Source organism: Chionomys nivalis, chromosome 16 (genome assembly GCF_950005125.1).
Source record: "Chionomys nivalis chromosome 16, mChiNiv1.1, whole genome shotgun sequence".
In the NCBI taxonomy this organism is placed as follows: Eukaryota; Metazoa; Chordata; class Mammalia; order Rodentia; family Cricetidae; genus Chionomys; species Chionomys nivalis.
This window is the reverse complement of record NC_080101.1, coordinates 1,641,001-1,661,556: the sequence shown is the minus strand read 5'-3', so window position 1 is coordinate 1,661,556 and position 20,556 is coordinate 1,641,001. Positions and strand designations below refer to the sequence as shown.

Below are 20,556 nucleotides of genomic sequence, written 5' to 3'. Positions count from 1 at the left end.
TTTATTCCTTTGAGTATTGTACATGGGTAAACATAGATACATGAAGAGATTTTGTGAGAATTCATTTCTGCAGCATAGGGAGAATCCCATGCATGCTAATTTTTAATCCTTTTATTCCAAATGAGAAAACTGCTTCCCAACATTTGGTTTCTTGAAATTAAGGGATTGGTAAGGTGAAGAGAAGCCATTAGATCCTGGTGTCCATGACTTTTGTGTCTTAGTCAGTACTTCTCATACAGTTTTAATCTATTAGGTTGTAGGAGAAAATGTCCAAGTTTACAGTAAAGTTATTATATTAGATAGATATTTTAATAAAGTCTGTGAAAATCATGAAACAGATGCTTCATTCATTATTTAAAAATCTCATGAACATCACATGAGAATTGACAACATATGTAGATATAGATATACAGATATCTATACACACACACACACACACACACATATATAGACATCTAAGCTATACTTTCTTTCCAAGTCATGAATCCTAGAAAGTAAACATTATTCAGAACATTTGAAATTCTTAACTGTTCTGCCAACAGAATATTCTGCCAAATTCCAAGCTACAATTTTGGCTTTTCATGTTTGTTTATTTAGGAACAAGCAAGGTATTTTGTTATTTTATTCAGAGTCTTAGGTACATAATATGTTGTATAAATCACAACTTAAAGTTTAAGTACATCTATTATTTTATAAAAAAATCTTTCATTTCCATTTTTATCCTGCTGTTTCAGTTTCAATGTTCTAAAGACAGATAAGGAAGGCATTTAGTGACACCACATCCTATTCCAAGATCCAGAAATAGTGTGCAAAATTTTCTCAGTGAATACCAGGCCTAGCATAAAACTTATGGTTTTATTCATATGTTCCACTTATATATTTAAAGTCTATCATTTTACTAAAATACTTTTGATGAACTGCTCCATCTGACCCCCATTAGCCCTAACTAGACAAATTATCCAATTTGTGATCTTGAATTCTACCTTTTTTATTCATACATGAACGATAATATGTTGATCAAACTTTCATGTTTCCTCTTTGGAACACAAACTTTAGCTTAAATTATTATTCTATAAAAAGAATTGTACAATGGCAAACTCTTGCCACAAAAGTCTTGAGCTATTGATTACCAAATCTAGGTAATCATTATATAGACTAGTCCAGTAAAATATGTTGAATTTTTTCTGTAGTTAAAAATAGTATGATGGAAAGATCCACAAGAAAACATAAAAACAAAAATATTGTGTGTGTGTGTGTGTGTGTGTGAGAGAGAGAGAGAGAGAGAGAAAGTGGGAGATAGAAGGAAGATAGAAGGAAGCCCACTTGAAAATGTATAATTCATAAACTGTTCAGCTCAAAATTGTTTTGTATTTCATGTAAACATCTGGTCTATACAAAGTAACTTTTTGAAAAGAAAACCAGCAGTCGTAGGTAATGAGAAAACACTTGTACTTTAGAACAACAATAACAACAAAAAAAACAAGTATGAAAAGACTCCTCAGAATTAATACTGAAACCCTACATTAAAAAAATGAAATATCTACCTTTTTATTTTCTTTTGAGAAACTCTTCAGCTTGAGGAAAAGGCTCACCATCAGGAGGTTGAAACAAGGCACAATGAAGCAAGGATGTTCTTTATTATGCACTTGTTGGATATCTGTATTACTGTTTGCTTGATGGCTCTCTATAAAAACACTTGAGCATAGGACATTGTTTTTTTTTTTTTTAAGTAATGAAATTTCCACCCCTAAGCATTAAGTCTATAATATGTGATGGTGTTGAACTAGATAAGTCAGGATGTGGGAAACAATAACATGTTAATTCTCCTTTGTTACACTTTTCACACTGAAGTTTATATACTCTTTTGTGAGGGCATAAGTATCTCAGGAACTCGCCATTTTGACACAAGCTTCCTTGAATTTTACTTTTTCTATATGAAACAGAGCATACAAGAAAGATTCCAGAGTGTAGGTGGGTACACGGGAACCACACCATCCTATCTCTGTGGGCATCTTTCTTTTATATATGAGTATTATTTTCCTCATGATGTGTGGCCATAGATCAATCAATATTCTTAGGTGATCTGTGTTTGCTGATTAATATTTCATAATGGGATTTCCACTCTTTCAGAGAAGAGGAAAGGGAGTCATTCCATATCCTCATGTGTCAGAGAGGTAAGGTTCTGGTCTTTGAGAAAGACATTAAGTGGGAAGAAAATGAGGAAAGGATTTGTTGTAGTAGAATGTTATCAACTAACCATGCATAGGCACTGTGTCCTTAGTTCTCCTTAGCTGTGATTATCTCCATGATACATGGACAAGATAGAGTCCATTGATCTTCCCCTATAGATGATGAGGAGCGACTACAAGTCCCACTCCTCCTTAAGGACATGTAATTGGTTCCGTTTGTGGGGTGGAAAACCTTTTCTCTATATGGTGTCCATTCTTTTCTAAACAACCCTTAAACCATGCTCCTGTGAGTAACCCTAATTAGACATAGCGAGAGTAATTGTTTTGTTGTTGTTTGTCTGACTGTCTGTCCTTAGTTTTCTCAGTGCCCTCTCTGTTGTCAAAGGTCATTACTGGCTCTCTACAAAAAGTTGAAAGAGCGGGGCTAGGCTAAGACTTTTTATCAAATTTCTAATTTTCTAAGATTTCTAATTTTCTAATTATTTGAAGTAAATGCTCCCAGAAAAAAGAAAATTTACAGTATACCATTGAAAAGAAATTTATTTATAAAGGTAAAAAAAACTAAGGAGGCAGAGAAGTAAGAATATCTTAGTATTAAATCATATATAAGCCATAAAAATCCATCTCAGTTGTACTTCCACAACAGTAGTTTCTTCACTGTCAGACCAGAAAGTCCTCCTCAGTGTAAAATAAAACAAGTTGTGAGTGCTTGAACTCTCAAGCTAAGGTAACAGTTATTTTGTGAACATAAGCATTATTTTGCCAGGGACTCTTCTAATATTCGGGCAGTCCCAATTTCCAACTTTAAGAAGGTTTTGCAGGGCAAGCTGTAGGAGGTAAGTATTTTTCCATGCATGTACATAACACTTCCTCTTTCCTATGTGACTTGATCAGCACAGGACAGCCTTAGTGTATATCAGACCCATATCATGAAATTACAATATACCTTTCTTTTGTGTGAAAAGCTCAGGGGGTCAAGAAAGAGATACTTAATATAACAAAGTATATGTGAGAACTGATTTTCTATCTATAGATATAAGCAAGTGAATAAAACAGCTTATAACCTACTTTCTGTCATTTCCTTATCTCCAGTCAAAATTCAGTTAAGCATAAATTGGTGCAGAAATGCCAATTTCAGATACTATGTGAAAATAATATGATATATTCATTTTTGTTTGTTTTGTTTTTGTTTTTGTGTTCTGAGACAGGGTTACTCTGTAGCTTTGGAGCCTGTCCTGGAATTAGCTCTTGTAGACCAGGCTGGGCTGTCCTTAAACTCATAAAGATCTGTCTTTCCCTCCTGAATGCCGGGATTAAAGGTGTGCACCACTGCTGCCTGAATGAAATGTTCATTTCTTAAATGGGCAGAATTTTCCAATTATCACTATATCATAATTCTATAATTCTTCAAATGACTTTCAAAAATCAAGTATATTTATTTTTGAAAAGTTATTGAAAAATCTAAGTGACATTTTGTGTTTGTTGGCAATAACAAGTGTAAAATGAGACAAATCTACATGGAGTTTGGTCAATAAGGAGTTATCAGTAAGTCATTTTAAATGTGAAAGTTTTTAAGATGTTTTCATTATTCTGTCACTTAATTATTTTTGCTTTTATCGTTCCCTTCCTCATTTCAGTCCTTATTCCCTAAGAATTTTGACTTACTGAGTCAAAATTTGGTCTTCGAGAATCTTATACATGTATGCAACACTTTTGATACCATTCAGTCCCTATATGTGCTTGGGTATGGAACCATCCAGTGTAGCATAGGAAACTTCCTAGAGACCACACCTTTGAAGAAAACTGACTCTCTCTCTTTTTTAGAAGCTGTGAGTTTCTAATGCCTTCCTTTTCCTTTAGCTGCATAAACTCTCTAACCATACTCTTATACTGAGGTTAAATTACAATGCAGTATTATCATTTGACTCTCAGATATTTTCTCAATATTTATATGATCTGAGAAGTAGTGCTGAAATTTCTTTTTCATCTCAAAAGCTAAATGTTTGGGCCTGAAGAGAGTCTCAGAGATTCAGATCAGTGGTTGCTTTCCAGAGTTTCAATTTCTTGTTACCACATAACGACTCACAACTATCTAAAACTGCAGCCCTCAAGGATCCAGTGCCCTCATATGACGTCTGTGGGCACTGCACACGTGTGCTGCATAGATACGCTTCCAGGTGAAACACTTATGCCTGTAAATGGAGACTGCTTCTTCGTTTCCCAACCACCCAAACCCAAATAATCACACAAAAACTTTAACAATTACAACACTGTTTGGCCGATGGCTCGGGCATATTTCTAGCTAGTTCTTACATCTTAAATTAACCCATTTTTATTAGTCTGTGGATTGCCACATGGCCATGGCATTACCTCATTGTTCTCCATGTCTTGTTCCTTCGGTGGCTGATTGGTGTCTGATTTGACTCCATCTACTCTCTAAATGTATCACCGACCAGATTTCCTGCCTGGTTTTACTCTGCTAAGCCATTGGCCAAAGCAGCTTCTTTATTAACCAATGGTAATAAAAAATATATTCGTAGCATACAGAGTGGAATCCCACATCACATACCCATAAAATAATGATTTGCCAGTGGACCAAGTGAGAGACAAATAACTCTAATTATTGGATGCAAATGTGTTTAAGTGTCGTGTGAGAATTTCCACAGATTCTCAGTTTTTCTGAGAGTCTAATGTGCTCAGAAGAAGTTCATACTCATTGAACTAAACTCTCAGTTCCTTAACTAAGAATAAAAGTCCTCAGCTAGGCATGAGAGTAGGTGCCTAGAATCCTAGCATTCAGAAAGCAGAGGCAGAAAGCTTAATGCAAGTCTGAGGCCAGTCTCCTTAACAAAGTGACTTCAAAGACAATTAGACTATATAGAAAGATCCTGGATGGATGGATAGATAGATAGATAGATAGATAGATAGATAGATAGATAGATAGATAGATAGATAGATAGATAAACTAAGGGGAGAACAAAAATCCTATCATGCTCTTTGGCATCTATGACACCCATACTTTCTGGCACACATAAAAATCATTTATGTATCAATGATTATTAATTGCTTATTAATAGTTTGCTAATATAAATATTTCCTTGTGTGTGCTAGGTCATGAATAGCTTTTAAACCATGTTATTTTGTGGTTGCTGTTTTAGAAGTTATAGCGCACATTAGCAGGATTGCTAATCAGATAATACTTTGTATTATTCAAGTAATGACATATAAAATAATGCAAATCAGTTCCTGGGAAGTAGCTTTTGTGAGTTATTATATGATTATGGTTGTCTGCAGAGCCATGAATATTGATTTTCTTTGTACTAGCCACAGAGAGGTAAGCAAGCCTTTATCATGGTCCTTGCCAATCAGGCGAGGATGCCCTGGGGAAAGCCAAACACAAATAACCTGCCCGTGAATAAATAAGATAGCACATGAACTGAGAATGTTCCTAGAAGCTTAACTAAATTCAGCTAAAGAAGAAAAACACAACCTGTATTTATTTCAATACTGTGCTCCAATTAACCATGTCTTTCTTCTTTTCTAGCAAGATTTTTCTGAACTAAGACAATACAGAGCTAATTGACTACAAACTTCATAGCCATACTGTAGCCTAAATGAATAATTAGCATATTTTAGCCTTTATTATCCAAATGTTTTCATAAGATTTCCACTAAAGAAACCCAACTTAGACCTTAGTTGCTCTAATTATATTGATTTACTTTACAATGTTTATTTAACTTATTACTTTCAGTTTTATTATCTGTATAGGTTTTTAAAACTTTTTACTGATTTTTGGAAGAAGATTTATTAGGTGGTGATTTGTTTACCTTGTATTTTAATGCTCAATGTTTGATTTTGGCTAATTAGTACATACTTGTAGCAGGTTTTGAAAAAATAAGTCATTCAGATAGCGTCTATGTTTTTAGGAAATGTTCTGAAATATTGTTTTAAGTAAAACTCATACACTGATTCTTTATTCATGTTAATGCAATATGAGTTCCATTACTGTAGAAAAAAAAATCTCATCACAGGGCTGAAGAGATGGCTCAGTAGTTAAGAGCACCGCCTGCTCTTCCAAAGGTCCTGAGTTCAATTCCCAGCAACCACATGGTGGCTCACAAACATCTGTAATGAGATCTGGTGCCCTCTTCTGACCTGCAGGCAGAGTACTGAGACTACTGTATACATAATAAATAAATCTTTAAAAAAAAAAATCTCACCACAGCATACTTGTAGACTTAATGAAAAGAGAAAACAACATACCCCTCCACCCACCTCTACTTTCATCTCCTCCTCCCCTCCTCCTCGTCCTCTTCATCCTCCTACTTGTCCTCCTCTTCTTCTTCCTTTATGAAATGAGTAACCTCTGTCATATATCTCCATTACCACAATGTTCTGCATCACTAAAGGTTCTGAATCAACTGATAGAGAACTCTGCACTGAAACCATGTTCCAAATCAAATCCTGCTTCTGTCATATGACTTTGTCAAGAATTATGTCAAAGTACTGCAAAGCTTCACTAACAAAATTCACATGATGAAGTTGTAGCTCCCCGTGTCTCAGTTGTATCTAGAATCCTGGGAAAGTAGATGGCCTTAGATGAGAAGTTGAGCAAGGATCTACTTGTTGAGGTGAGTGTCTTTGACTGATAACATATTAAGCCTTTGTTAGCCTGGTTCCCCAAGCTGCGTTGTCTCAGAGAGAAGGTCACAGTGTGTAAACCAGGAGGAGTGAGTGCCCTGTCCACAACCAATCATGTCACCTTTTGATCTCAGATTTATCACTTCACAATCCGTTAAAAAAAATAAATAAAAAAAAACAAGCGTCTAATTTTCAAACTGTTTCAAACTGTCCAGTTTCTAGCCTTTTGTCGTAGTAGAGTAGGCAGTCTGAAACACATATTAAATTTGAATACAATTCAGCTTTAATTAATTGAAGTTAACAAATACTATTACTACAGACTTTTAGAGGGAGCTATTACATGCCAGCAGTATCCTCTGAGTAGGTGAAATGATAGTCTGGCTCTTTTTTTTTCTTTTTGTAAGACCTGGGGGAAAAAAGTGAAATACATATTTCCAACATGCCAAACTCATGATCGTGATGCTTATCTGCATGGGAAATTCTTGTTTCTAATGTTTTATGTAACTTTTGTAACTAACAATCTACTAAAACCTCCTTTACTTTTAAATTCTTAGTAATAAGATATACCATGTTAGCAAATAGAAGAGAAAATACAAATTGAGTGCTTGGTACTCTACTTTGAACAAATAATTACTAACTTTAGCTTTTCACTGAAGAAACTAGCTGTGAATGTAGTCACTCAAGACTAAGAAACACATTCTGTCATATCCGTACTCTAAGCACTGAAAAATGTTCTGTTAATCAAAATGCAGTGATGCACTTTTAAATTTCCATTCAGTATCTTAAAATGTAATTCACCATTTTAAACTTAAATATTTAAAAATTTTCAATCTATTCATGTTCATTAGTCATTTAATTCAGAGATAAATATTAAAACGTCAGGAACTATCAAAGTTTTATAATAAAGTTGTTCTTTACAAACATGAGAGAAACAGAAGCAGAGCAGGAAACTGAGTTGGGTATCAGAGAAGGCTTTACAGAGAAGGTAACTGGAATTTGCTTTTAAAGATAAATAACTGCAAGTGGACAAATAAGACATGTAATATAGTAAAAAAAAAGAAGTTCTAAGTTTCAGTATATTTTTATAAAAATGTGCAAAAACATGCCAAATTTATGAAACTCAAGTACCAGAGATATTATGTTTATTAAACTGCACATAGGTGATCAAAACACAAAAGTATAAGCTAGAAAATCAGGTTCTTGCTTGCAATTGAAGAGAATGCAACATCAAGTTATGGAATAAAACAGAAAATGAGATCCAATGATGTGGGTACTACAATGTTTAATAAAGCTTATAGATGTGTGTTTCCATGAATTTGTATGCATGAAGTTCTTTATAATCATTCATTATATTCAGGACATGTCATTGGTGGAAGCAACTTCTAAAAATGCATGAAGTTTTACAATAACTTAGGATAAAATATAGACATAATTATGACAGGAAAATTACAAACAATGCATTATCCCTCATAACACTGAGTTTAGCATTCCACATGGTGTTGGAATACACAAAAGGAAAGGGATTAGAGACACAATTGAAAGACACACACAAAACTCAAAATCTCGCAAGAGCAGCAAGTGCTATTTCTGCACCGAGAACAGAAAGGCTGATTTCTCCTTTGTTGCCTGCTTGTTGATACGATCAGGCATATTACAATCGAAAAGCCTAAATAACGTGAGAGAACGGGACATTGCCGAAGCAGTTATTATTTCCAGCGTTAGCAAAGAGGTCTGGTGCATTCTGATTACCCAAACCTCATTATGTGCCAACAACTTTTGTTCCTCGCAGAACTCAAATCACAGGGTGTTGCTGTATTTAACAACTTACCCTTTTAGATGATTGTGAAGCTGCCCGTGGTGTTTAATCACATTATTGCCAATCATCAGCAGAATGGTAATGACTGGGGAGACTCGGCCAATGTTTCTGATTAAAGCATCATGCTTGTAGAGCAGGTCAGAAGTTCATATCCTAATTCTGTTAACTTTCTTCTAAAATCTTATTTCCTCATTCTGCGAGGAATTTCTCTAGTTCTATCCCTAAAAATCAGGCTGGCAGAAAAACCTGAATAATTTCATGACCTATTCCTGAAATCACTTCATTTTGGCCATTATGACCTATTTGCTGTTCACTGTAGTTATTTTATTTTATTTTATTTTATTCCTTTTACAAGCTAAGAAAAAAAGTGACCAGGAGACTCTTTCCCTGTGAGATCTGAAGTGATTTTTATAATTTAGCTAGGCCAGTGGCCAACAGCTTAGTGGATGGCTGAAAGCAGTTTTCATCTGCCCAAGTACAGGACGTTGGGTCCCACATGTTTACTTAGGCACCGGGATCTTGGAATTTCTTTTTCTACAGAAGGCAAGTTGATACACAAGGTGAAAACCACTGAAGATTGAAATTTTTTTTTTCCTTTTAGAGAAGAAAAAGGCAAGACAGTTATTGGGACGTCTGCCTAAGAGGTTGTATCTGTCTTGCCACATGAAGATACAGAGAATCCAAAGCTACGTGGACCTCACTGTCCTATTCCTGAGCTCACATTTAACCAGCTGTTGGCTGTAAAAGTTACTGTCATCTTTTGGGATTTTTGCTCGTAGACTGGCTGCCTTGATTTTCGCTACTCCTATGTTTATTTTATCTTCATTTACTTATAAGTTACGCCCATGGAGAGAGTTTTCTTTGACTTTCAGCCCACTAATAGAGCATTCTAGCCAAAATTCTTCTATTTTGCCCTGGTTGGATATGCTTGGAAGCTGGTCTACCACTGGCCAGAAACACTTAATGTTATTTGGAGGAACAAATTTGTTGTTTTCAGATTTTGTGCTTTTTTTAATTATAAAGGTGTTTGCAGTTGGAGTTAGATATTTTCTGTCTAAAAACTATGTTTGCTTTTTTTTTTTCCCTTCAATGCCTTTTTCTTGCCTGGAAATAATTATTGATGGCATAATTCTTCAGAGTCTCTCAAAATTACATACCTGCAAACACACTCACATACCACTTCAGGAATGACTCTCTGTTTTTCTTTCTGCTTCTCGAACTATAATACCCCCTGAAGGTATGTTCCAATACTTTCCCACTCTACATGACTTCTGTTTTAAAACCTCTTTTCTTTGCTAACCTTGCAGACATTTTTCTCTCATTCCTTGTTCTCTGTAATCTTTGTGACTCCTATAAAGAAATGAAGCCTGTCCTTCATAACATATAGTTGTCTTTTCTTCCATGTCTCCTATATGTTATCTGAAAACATAAACTTTTACTGCTATTCACTGAGAAAAAGGAAGTAGTGGGTACTATTGTTCTACTCTCTTAAGCTTCCTCTGAGCAATGCTTTCTTATCATTTTCTCATAGAGTTATTGTTACCTTCTAGTTCTTTGCAGGATATCTAGAGGAGCATTTCAATCCACAGTTAGGTGAAATTTATATTCCTATTTTTAATACTATATTTCAAATTAGTTTTCTACTGCCAGAAATGTTCTGTTATTCAAACTCACTGAGATATTAAATATCTGCTTTGGGGCAGCCAATGCCTTTAGAATTATCAAAACTCAGATAAGTCATACTCATTATTAGTCTTTACTCAAAATATGCAGAAAATACGCGAGCAGATAGTAACAATAAAATATAACCATCATTGAGTGCGTGGAGTGTTGCATTGGGGCTGTGGTAGTGTGAAGGAAACAGCACATAAGGCTCTCTGACCTGAGAGCAAAACTTCATAGAAAAGGAAATTTTAGTCTGTGATAGAGAGCAATTCTAAAGAAATGAGGATCCAACACCTTATAGGGGAAAGGACATTCCAGAAAGGAGCTAGTTTAACAGAGACCCTAAAGACAGAATTGTTAGAAAAATCTTAAAAAGAACCTCTCTGCCAACACAAAATAACTCCAGTTAAACCTGATTAAGCAAATCAAAAATGCCCACATTTAATAAATTCCATGCTCTCAAGTGGCCAGGGGTGTGGCGGGGGGGGGGGGAGACAGAGAGGGAAAGTATACGCAAAACTGGAACTACCTGTTCCTTTTTCTAGCATGAGTCTAAATAGCCTATGGGCGTGACCCTGATCCTTCCTGGGGAGGGGTAAAGACTTGGCCAGCTTCCCAGAGGTAGAGTCTAGCCCAAGGCAACTTCCAAGGGGAGAGGGCCTAAGATGGAGCTTTCTGCTCCATTGGCACCCAAACGATGGATGCCAAGGACTGGGGTGATGCTTCCAATCATTCCAGATTCCTTGGGTTTAGGAGCATTAGCTCAAGTCTGGCTACTTCCTGTGGGTATGGGTCAACATGGGAGAGGGGAAGCTGGGAGTTGGGCTCATACTCAGTGAGAGGTATGGCTGGAGCGGCATCCAGTTTGCTGTCATCCAGGAGTCCTCAGGCAGCTGTTTTCTGAGGGAGATGCGAAGGCAGGTGGCTGGGAGAAAAAAATATTGTTATTATTGCCCTATGAAATGGGGCTAGCCATGGGCTGGGACACAATAGCAGAGAAAACCAGATTTTAGTTGGCAGGTGTCCTTGATCTAGGAGAGTGGACGCCAATGGTCAAGTCCCCGGGAGCTGTTGCAGGTGTTTGGTGTTGTCTGGAGAGTGCTTTGTGAGTTTGTCTTGGCCCCCGGGAGCAGGGGTGACTTGTAAATTATGCTTGAAAATGGGTGGGGTTAGTAAAAGGCTCTGAAGACTGTTAGTTTTTATACACCTGAAACCTGTTAATCTTGAACCATGAAGCCTGTTAAAGAGGTATACCTGTCTGTATTTTAGCAGGACACTTCACAAATAAAGTAATGAGCTACTGCTACCTTCAAATGCCATTAGACAGATTAAGGAGGGATAAATGTGAAAAAATTGATACAGCTTTTTTAGCTACACAGGCGATCCTAAGTCCTCTCTTTGGTCTTTGGAGAACACCAGTCTTAGAAGCAGTGCTTGCCATTAACTGCCTAGTACAAGAAGCCCAAATATTTTTTTCTGTGGGGGAAATATTAATCTGCCTGTCTTGGCCGGATGAGAAGATCAATTCCCCAATGAAGCATCCAGGAAACTGAAAAGGTAGAAGGCTGTTTTTTTGCTGTGTGAGTTGCTTTTCCAAACCCAAAGGCATTGCCTGGAGTCATAAGGTCTTCTGTCTTCTTGAAGGAGCTAAAAGGTGCTGCAGAAACTGGCATTTCTGTGTTAGAAGCACTTTTGTTAAAACACCATACCCCCAGATCTGAAAAGGCACTTGAGAACTAGGTACCATTACCTGTTATTTACACTGGGCACATAAGCTAAATTTAGGCATGTGTTTGATCCAATGAGTTACAGTTTACCAATGCTAGTAAATGTAAGAAGATTAAAAGGAATATTTTAATTAGTCAAAGAATGTTAGCACATGTGAGTACCCTTACCAAAGATGGTGGACTAGTACATGAGGGTACCCTTACCAAAGATGATGGACTAGCACATGTGGGTACTCTTATCAAAGATGGCAGACTAGCACATGTGGGTACCCTTACCAAAGATGGAGGACTAGCACACATGGGTACCCTTACCAAAGATGGTGGACTAGCACATGTGGGTACCCTTACTAAATATGGCAGACTAGCACATGTGGGTACCATTACCAAAGATGGAGGAGAGGTTAACATGGCTACTACCCATGTGTTTGTATTTTTCCAGAGCTGCTGTAATCTGGAGATGTAAGTTTTGTTGATCTTAAACAAGCACACATGCACACAGAAACATAAATCAAGCACATCACAAAAACACATTTACACATTCATAGAGACATTCTGTGGCCACATCATCTTAACAGACAGACAAATAAAGCACTTTTAGAAACCTGTGTCAGTTGACCAATTTGAAATCCCTGCGAAGTCAGTCCTGTCAGGGAAGCAGAGCAAACAGCTATAGGGGGAGGGGCCCATAGTGAGACAAAGGGCAAATAGCTTAGAGAAGCAGAGAGGGTAACTGAATGGGGCTGTGGAAGCATGCATTTAGAAACAGTGGGCTTTTGGAGAGTTGTTAATTTACATTAGATAGCCCCAATTTAACAGGACTTTTTTGTAAAAGGCCACCAAAGGGTGTTTCAGGAATAGGCTTGGAATTGCAATAAACCCATTTTAAAATCTATGCCCAATTTTGTGGCTCACGTCTATCACAGCACATCCGCCAGGACCATCCTTGAGCAGAAAACGGGGCTCTGAAAATTGAATGACAAGGATCCCTGGCCATGCAATCTTAAGCTCAGCAAAAGCCCAGGGTTTTGGCCACACGGGTCAAGATTTTGGTGCAGACTACGACTTCAGCGAACCTGCAAAGCGAATGAGTTACCCCGGGAACACTACTGCCATAAGCGAAAAGGGGAACTCACTGAGTGAAGCTGATCTTGCCTGGCAGAGAGGGCACACAGGAAGGGTATTTTCCAGCTTGTGGCTCTGGGTCCTGGGCCCGTGAGCAAAACAGACCCTTTCGGTAGGAAACCTCCATCTGTTAAGAAAAATCTTAAGAAGAGCCTCTCCACCAATGCAAAATAACTCCAATTAAACCAGATTAAACCAAATCAAAAAAGCCGATGCTTAATAAATGCCATGCTCTCAGGTGACTGGGAGCATAATGGAGGGAAGACAGAGAAAGAGGGTATAAGCAAAACCTGAAACCATGCTAGCCTAAATAGCCTGTGAGAGTGGTCCTGACCCTCCCTGGGGAGGGATCGGGGCTTGGCTGGCTTCCCTGGAGGAAGAGTCCAGCCCAAGGCAACTCCCAGGGGGAGGGGGCCTGAGATGGAGCTTCCCACTCCATTGGTGCCCAAGGGTAGATGCCAGGGACTGGGGTGACGCTTCCAATCATCCCAGACTCCTTGGATATAGGAGTGTTAGAGGCTGGGGTCTCACTTTCAACCAAACAAGAACAAGCTTATATTTCTCTAACTTGAAAATGTTCAAAGAAGGAAAGAAGAGATATTTTTGGAATGTCAGGGCAAAGACTTGTGTGCCAATATTCTTGGTTATATCTCCAAGGATACGGGATTTACTGGTAGACAATGAGAAAATGATAGACCACTTAAATAAAAGCAGATATGAAAAGTTAATCTATTCTGCCACAGCCCATATTTTTATCTCTGTATCCTTTCCATTAATTCTTTGTCATTGTCATCAGTCAAGTTCTTTGGTTTTTCTTTAACTTACTATAAATTGATTATAATCTCTATATTTGAAGACTACTTATTTAAACCTCTTACCTCTCAGAACTCCTGTAGTATTACAGGACACTCCTTTCTGTCTGTCTTACATAAATTGCTTTCTCTCTGTGAATCTCTCTCTCTCTCTCTCTCTCTCTCTCTCTCTCTCTCTCTCTCTTCTTCCCTCCTTCCTTCTCTCATCTTTTCTGAAAATTTTATAAGAGAAATTATGAGTTAATCATCATTAATATTCCCTTGTTAATCAACATTATCTACATTGTTAATTTTGACAACAGAAAATGGAGTTTAACTTTACTATACTTTCATTTACAGTCCTTAAAACTGTCTTATTCTCTATATTATTTTGACCACAATGTCAGTTTTCTCCTCCATGCTCCTCTAGAAGTACGAGAATCGTGGTATGTGTCATCTTCTTTCCTTTCTATTTTTACCTCCGTATCACTTTCTGTTGTGTGAATAGATCCTTGGGAAGACATGAACAAAAAGCTGCTCATTCCAGATAGGAAGTCGACTACGGATCAAAGCAACAATATTCCCAAAGTCTAGCTTGGTGAACCAGTGATTTTGAGGAAGTTTCTTAGAAAAGAAGAAATAACTTTAAAACAGTAGCATTGACAAAAGACCATCCCAGCATAGGTGATGACCCTTGGAAGCTATAAACAAGACCTCATTGCATAACTTGCAGGCATGTTGATAGATTGAACTTTCGGGCAGTTCAGGTGGTCATAGCCTTTTCCAGGCAGCTTGGTCGCTCTGTTTTTTCCAGGTATCATGGCTGCTCTGAGCATCTTCTACGTAGTTCTCCTAGTCTAAGTGTCTCTTAGCAATTCTCACTACTATATAAGCGTGGGAAGAGAAAAGACTAATGAATCTGGCCACGGATTTCCTGAAAACATTGAGTTGTTGAATTCCTGAGTTTTAATGAAATTGCTTGCAAGTTGGATGCTTCAACTTGCTTTCAGAAGATTCTGAAACTGAAAGAACTTCCCTCAAAAATGAAATGTTTTATCTTAGAGGTGATTGCTCTGCAACAGCTCCTACACTACCTCTTGTGTCTTGCAACTGATGCTAGAGAGTAATTCCCAGAGTGACTCAGTCAAATTGAAAGAAAACTGTGTTTCTTGTCTGCCCAGAAACTTTAACTGCCATCTTCTTTAGACTAGGAGCCAAGCCACTATTGTTATCTACAATGCCATACTTGCTCTGAATTTTTCTCTTTAACCTCATTATTTCTGCGCTTTGATATGGCCATGTCATTCTTGTACTATATGCTTTCCTTGTTTACCTTATTTCAATCTACTCTTCTCCACTACAACATAAATGTTGTGAAGTAAATAGTTTGCTTGCTGGTTTTTTTCTTGTCTATTTTGTTCAGCATTCATTGTCAAAGCCTACAAAAGAACCTAACACACAGAAGATATAACTAAACCATTGTGCATCAATTAATCACTTTGTGAATGAGACTGCCTTCACATTGCCACATTGTAAAGCTTAGGAATGGCTGTATGCATGTGGTTTACTTTAGTGATTAAAAGTAAGCACTCAGCAGGTGGCCTGAGAGACATCTACATGTTTATTTTGTCTTACTGTATGACACCGAAATTCTTATAAACTATCACTAACCCTTTTCTGATTTACTAAATGGAAATAATAATAAGTGACCAAATGATGTAAAGTTTGCTAAAATTAAATAAGAAAGTGTTGGTAAACTCTTTGAAAAATCTACAGGAGACTAAGCTAGTATTTTTCCATTGTAGTTACTATGTGTTATTTTTTTCTGTCATAATTTTTGTTATTAGTTAATTTTATAAGAAAAGAAGATAAGTTTGAAATTTAAGTTTGAAATGTTCATTATCATTTCTGTTTTAAAACACCTTGAAATTTTTACCCCAGTCTCTAGTCAATGTTTTTAAAAAATAAAGTGATGCTCATAATGTTTCAGTGGCTCCTCATCCTCAGTGTGTCAATATTACATGAGAATTGGCCACTTGACCTCTTTCATTCTGAGACAGACTACTCTGGAATGGAAATATTCTTGCTTATTTTCCTACTTTGTGTCAAAAATATATAATTCTCATAGGGGGCTCATTAAATTGTTTTATATTGTGTAAAAGAGTTTTTAAGGGTTTTTCCTGAAAGTAATGTCTATTGAAATTTTCTTCTTTCATAACAAGTCCTCCAAGGAAAGTGTTGCCCTTCCTCTCCAATGTCTTTAATCATTTCTCTGGGAAATGTAATCCTTAGAATTTCAAGCTGAGAGTGGGCTTAGGGATACATAGTGAGATCTGTCTTTAAACAGAGAATAAAAAATTTAAAGAAGGATGAAAATGAAGAGGACAAAGGGGGGAAATGAAAGAAAGTATGAGAAAGTAGAATGACCAGAATATGACCCCAAGACTTCTCTTGAATTTATATTATATGGACTATATTATGCAAATTCATCTAAGTAAAAATTCTCAGTGAGAGAACAAAGCTCCAAAGTAAATGCATTTTGTTCAGATAATCTATGCTTTGATTAAAATTGATATTTATTAAACTAATGCTACGACTGTAATTAGTGTGATGGGGAATAAATGGATGTTACAGTGTTCTTTTATTCTTAGGTAGCAAGATATTAGAACTCATGAAAGAGTCACAATAACATGGGTCTAATTTGTAACAATGTATCTTCAGGATCTTCTGTTCCAAACCAGCAAATCCTCTGTTCTTTGTTGGTCTCTTATGTAAAATGGGGTTTGTACATTTGCTCCACTTTGTATTATTGCAAAAATTTTGTTAAATGTAATGGTTATAACATTTTAGCCATTAGCAATTATATATTTTATCTTATAGTTGGAAAGATACTTTAACACCAGATATTGCTGGCACTTTTTTTTATAATTTTACTCTCTAAGCATCTGTAATTTCACCATGACTATCATCCATCTCAATATGTTAAAGCAAATATTAGCCAGTAGGAAAGCCAGTGTTAAAATCAAACTGACCATTGGAGTAAAGGTCCTTTTATTTTCCTGGGTTAATGTACTGAAAACACTAAGTTGTCGTTTTCAATTCCATGGCTATCGCTTGCAATAATCTTAACCTCTATTCTCCTCATTTGGCAGGAAATGATTTGTTCCTGGTAGCAGTTCACGAGCTGGGTCATGCTCTCGGGCTGGAGCATTCCAATGACCCCACTGCTATCATGGCACCATTTTACCAGTACATGGAAACGGACAACTTCAAGCTTCCTAATGATGATTTGCAGGGCATCCAGAAAATATATGGTAGGTTCATGTGTTCCTGCTTGCCTCATTTTATATGGCAACATGAAGTCATGTAATTCGATTTCCTTGGAGGTAGAGTCTTTAAGCATATAACACAGAGAAAGACAGAAGAAAAGTGCTCTGCTGTAGTGGCAAAATTCCATCAGTCAAGTTGTATTGGCAATAGTCCCCCAAATCTTAATATATAGATTACTAGAAAGACTTAATCACTGATGGAGCTTTCTTGTTGTGTTTAGTGGAAACTCATATAAATCTCTAATAATATAGACATATAAAATTTAGGTAGTAGTATATTAAAATAAATATATAAACTCAGAAAAATAGTTAAAAGTACAAAATGTCACATAATATAAGGAAACTTTCATATCCACTGACAACTGGAATTAGTGTTTAAAATTCCTGTTAATTCTAAGACAAGCTAATTTTGAAGATCAAGAAAATAAGTTATTCAACATTAAAATGTATTTAACTCAAATGTATAATTACTTAGTCAGGATGAAAGTCAACAACAAGGGAAAGAAAGCAAATAAGTGGCTAAGTTTTATCAACAGATTGCATGGATTACACTTCTAATATTCTAAACTACATTTCTGGTTTGGTAGCATTTTTACTTATAGGGTTTATTCAGAAAATGCAAATTAAGAAAAAGGGAGGTTATCATGCATATTTACTGTGACCATATCTTCCTGAGTACAACCCGGGACCTTTGTAAAGACATTCATTTCACATATTATTAAGATATTGACATTCATAATTTACCGATACCAGGTATTCTTTGCAAGAATAAGGAAAGAAAGCTTTCATTTTTATGATGATAAATGTGTGCTATCAGTCTGTCAACAGTCTCTATCCAGAAGGTATGATTTACATCTTAAACAGTGTAATTCATGAGCACTAATTTGCTCTGCATACATTAGTTTCCAATTTTAATAGTGTAGTCATAAATATTCTCTTAGGATTAAAGTAAATTTGAAATTAGATTGAATATACTGATATATGTCACAGACACAAATCCAAAGAGCTTTGATATTGACAGAGTTATCCATTGCCTGTGTGTGTCATCAGAAATTCCTCCCACATGTTTAAATCAAAGACATCTCTTTCTCATTACTTCAAGAATTAGTAGTCTAGACTGAAGGGCTGTGAAAGAATATCCATCCCATATCTAAATATTAAGTGTGAACAACTCTATTTATTAAAGAGAAAGCACATCAATCCCTTGAGGAATGAGGGCTAACATCTGTTGCAAATTACAGGAGTAAACTCTGGCTCTACTTGGAAGCCTCTATTCAGAAATACTTTACATTAATATTTTACCCGTGGTATGTTAATCAATGGACACTAGATTCAGTATTTAAATGAAACACTAAACTATTTTTCAAGACATTTCATTAAAATAAAAGTGAAATCAGTAAAAATTTATAATAGATAGCTGGCGACAGATGGTAGAATAACCTCTGATTTGCTAGTGTTTATCTTCGGAAATATTTTCATAGAATCAGCATCTGTCAAAGTCCAGTTTCCCCTTGAATGAAGCTCACAGTTATTAGTTCAGTATTTATTATCATACTCGTATTTTTTCTTCATGAAAAACCTACTTCCATACTGGTTTTGAGAGCAACAGTGACTGGGTTAAAATGAAACCAACTAAAAATTAACAAAGAAATCATAGTACTAGGAGCTGGACTCCAGCCTCAAGACTGAGACACCCGTGGTAGGCTTGGGAGGATTTGAGAGTTTGGGTTTTCAAAAATATACGATCTCAACGACCTCTTAGCTTGTCTAGTGTGTGCCCTCTGCTGATCAGCACGTGTTCTCTGTAGTGTATCTTCCAGCACTATTCCAGTTTTAAGTGAGCCAAGCCCTGTCCTCATGTTTTCAAAAGGTCCTCCTGACAAGATCCCTCCACCTACAAGACCTCTACCAACAGTGCCCCCTCACCGATCTGTTCCTCCGGTTGACCCAAGAAAAAATGACAGGCCAAAACCTCCCCGGCCTCCCACTGGCAGGCCTTCCTATCCAGGAGCCAAACCCAACATCTGTGACGGGAACTTCAACACTCTAGCTATTCTTCGACGGGAGATGTTTGTTTTTAAGGTAGGAGACTATGTTTATTTTTTTTCAAAAGCAGAGATAAAGTGTCTAGTGTCGTTTCAGAAAACAAGGTCTCATTCATTCTGAGCCTACCTTCCAGGCCCTCTCACAGTTAAGAGGTTCAAAAAAAAAAAAAAAAAAAAAAGCATCCTAAAAAGTACGTGCAGAAATGGGCGTAGATGTCTAGCAGAAGATTGCTGTGACATTCTATTTTGGGAAAACACTTATGTCAGCAGGAGCTGAAATGCCTGGAAATGTGAGGTTGAAAAAGTACTGCATGTTATGAAGAGATAAAATAGCAGAATTTAAATCATGAATGGGATCTAATAGCGGTGATTTGCTTCCCAGCTTAGCTGCTTCCCAGCATGCTGTTGCTGGGATGTCTTACTATACAAATCTTAAAATGTCTCTGGAATTTCAGCTGACAATTACTACTTTGCTTGGTTGTTTTGCTTTCTTCTTGTTGTCGTTGTTGGAAGAGGATGGGGCTGTCATTGTTTTGGTTTGTTTTTTATTCCTTTTATCAGTTTGTTTGGGGTTTACTGTTATCCACCTTAGTTAAATCACTACAGATTCATGGTTTCCACCTGATGGTACTTGGTGTTTTGCCTTAGCAGACTACTTAATTTATATCTTTAATTATAAGCTATAAAATTACTTTTTTAGAATTAAAAAATGTACTCGATCAAGTTTTCCTATTCTCAATAACATCAATGAACCATTCATGAAAAGAGAAAATAAGTAGTAAATATGAGAAAGTGAATTTATATATGCATGAAAATCTCAGAATTATGTGATTTATTTTGCACAACTGTAAATGATAATATACATTAAATAAAAATAAATTCAGAAGGAAAAGAAAAAGACAATCCTGGAATACAAAGTTGTAAACCTATTATAATACTGTGATACCAATATTTATAAATGACTCTAATTTTAAGTATGTTAATAAGTTTAGATTCAGTTGGTAATGAAAAAGCTTAGTCATGTGTGCATGCACACATCTATGTGTATGTCTGCCATGGCTATTGGTCAATGATTCCCAAAGTTACTCTTCATAATTCCCCATTCACAGTTCCTCTGTGTCTAAACTGTAGCAACCAATTGAAAAGAAAATACAACAATTTATTTATTCTTTATGACTAATATTTAAATTTCCAGTGTGATATTAGAATATTAAAATACTTATGTTTGACC

At 36.4% G+C, this 20,556-nt stretch overlaps 1 protein-coding gene across 1 annotated transcript in view; it reads left to right on the top strand.

Annotated features, from left to right (window-relative positions):
• The window catches only part of Mmp16 (matrix metallopeptidase 16), a 183,225-nt gene that overhangs the window by 110,520 nt on the left and 52,149 nt on the right, over window positions 1-20,556 (top strand). The window contains exons 5-6 of the mRNA XM_057790517.1: window positions 17,104-17,265; window positions 19,151-19,362. Of these exons, the coding sequence (XP_057646500.1) occupies window positions 17,104-17,265; window positions 19,151-19,362 (374 nt within the window). The remainder of the gene's footprint in view (window positions 1-17,103; window positions 17,266-19,150; window positions 19,363-20,556) is intronic.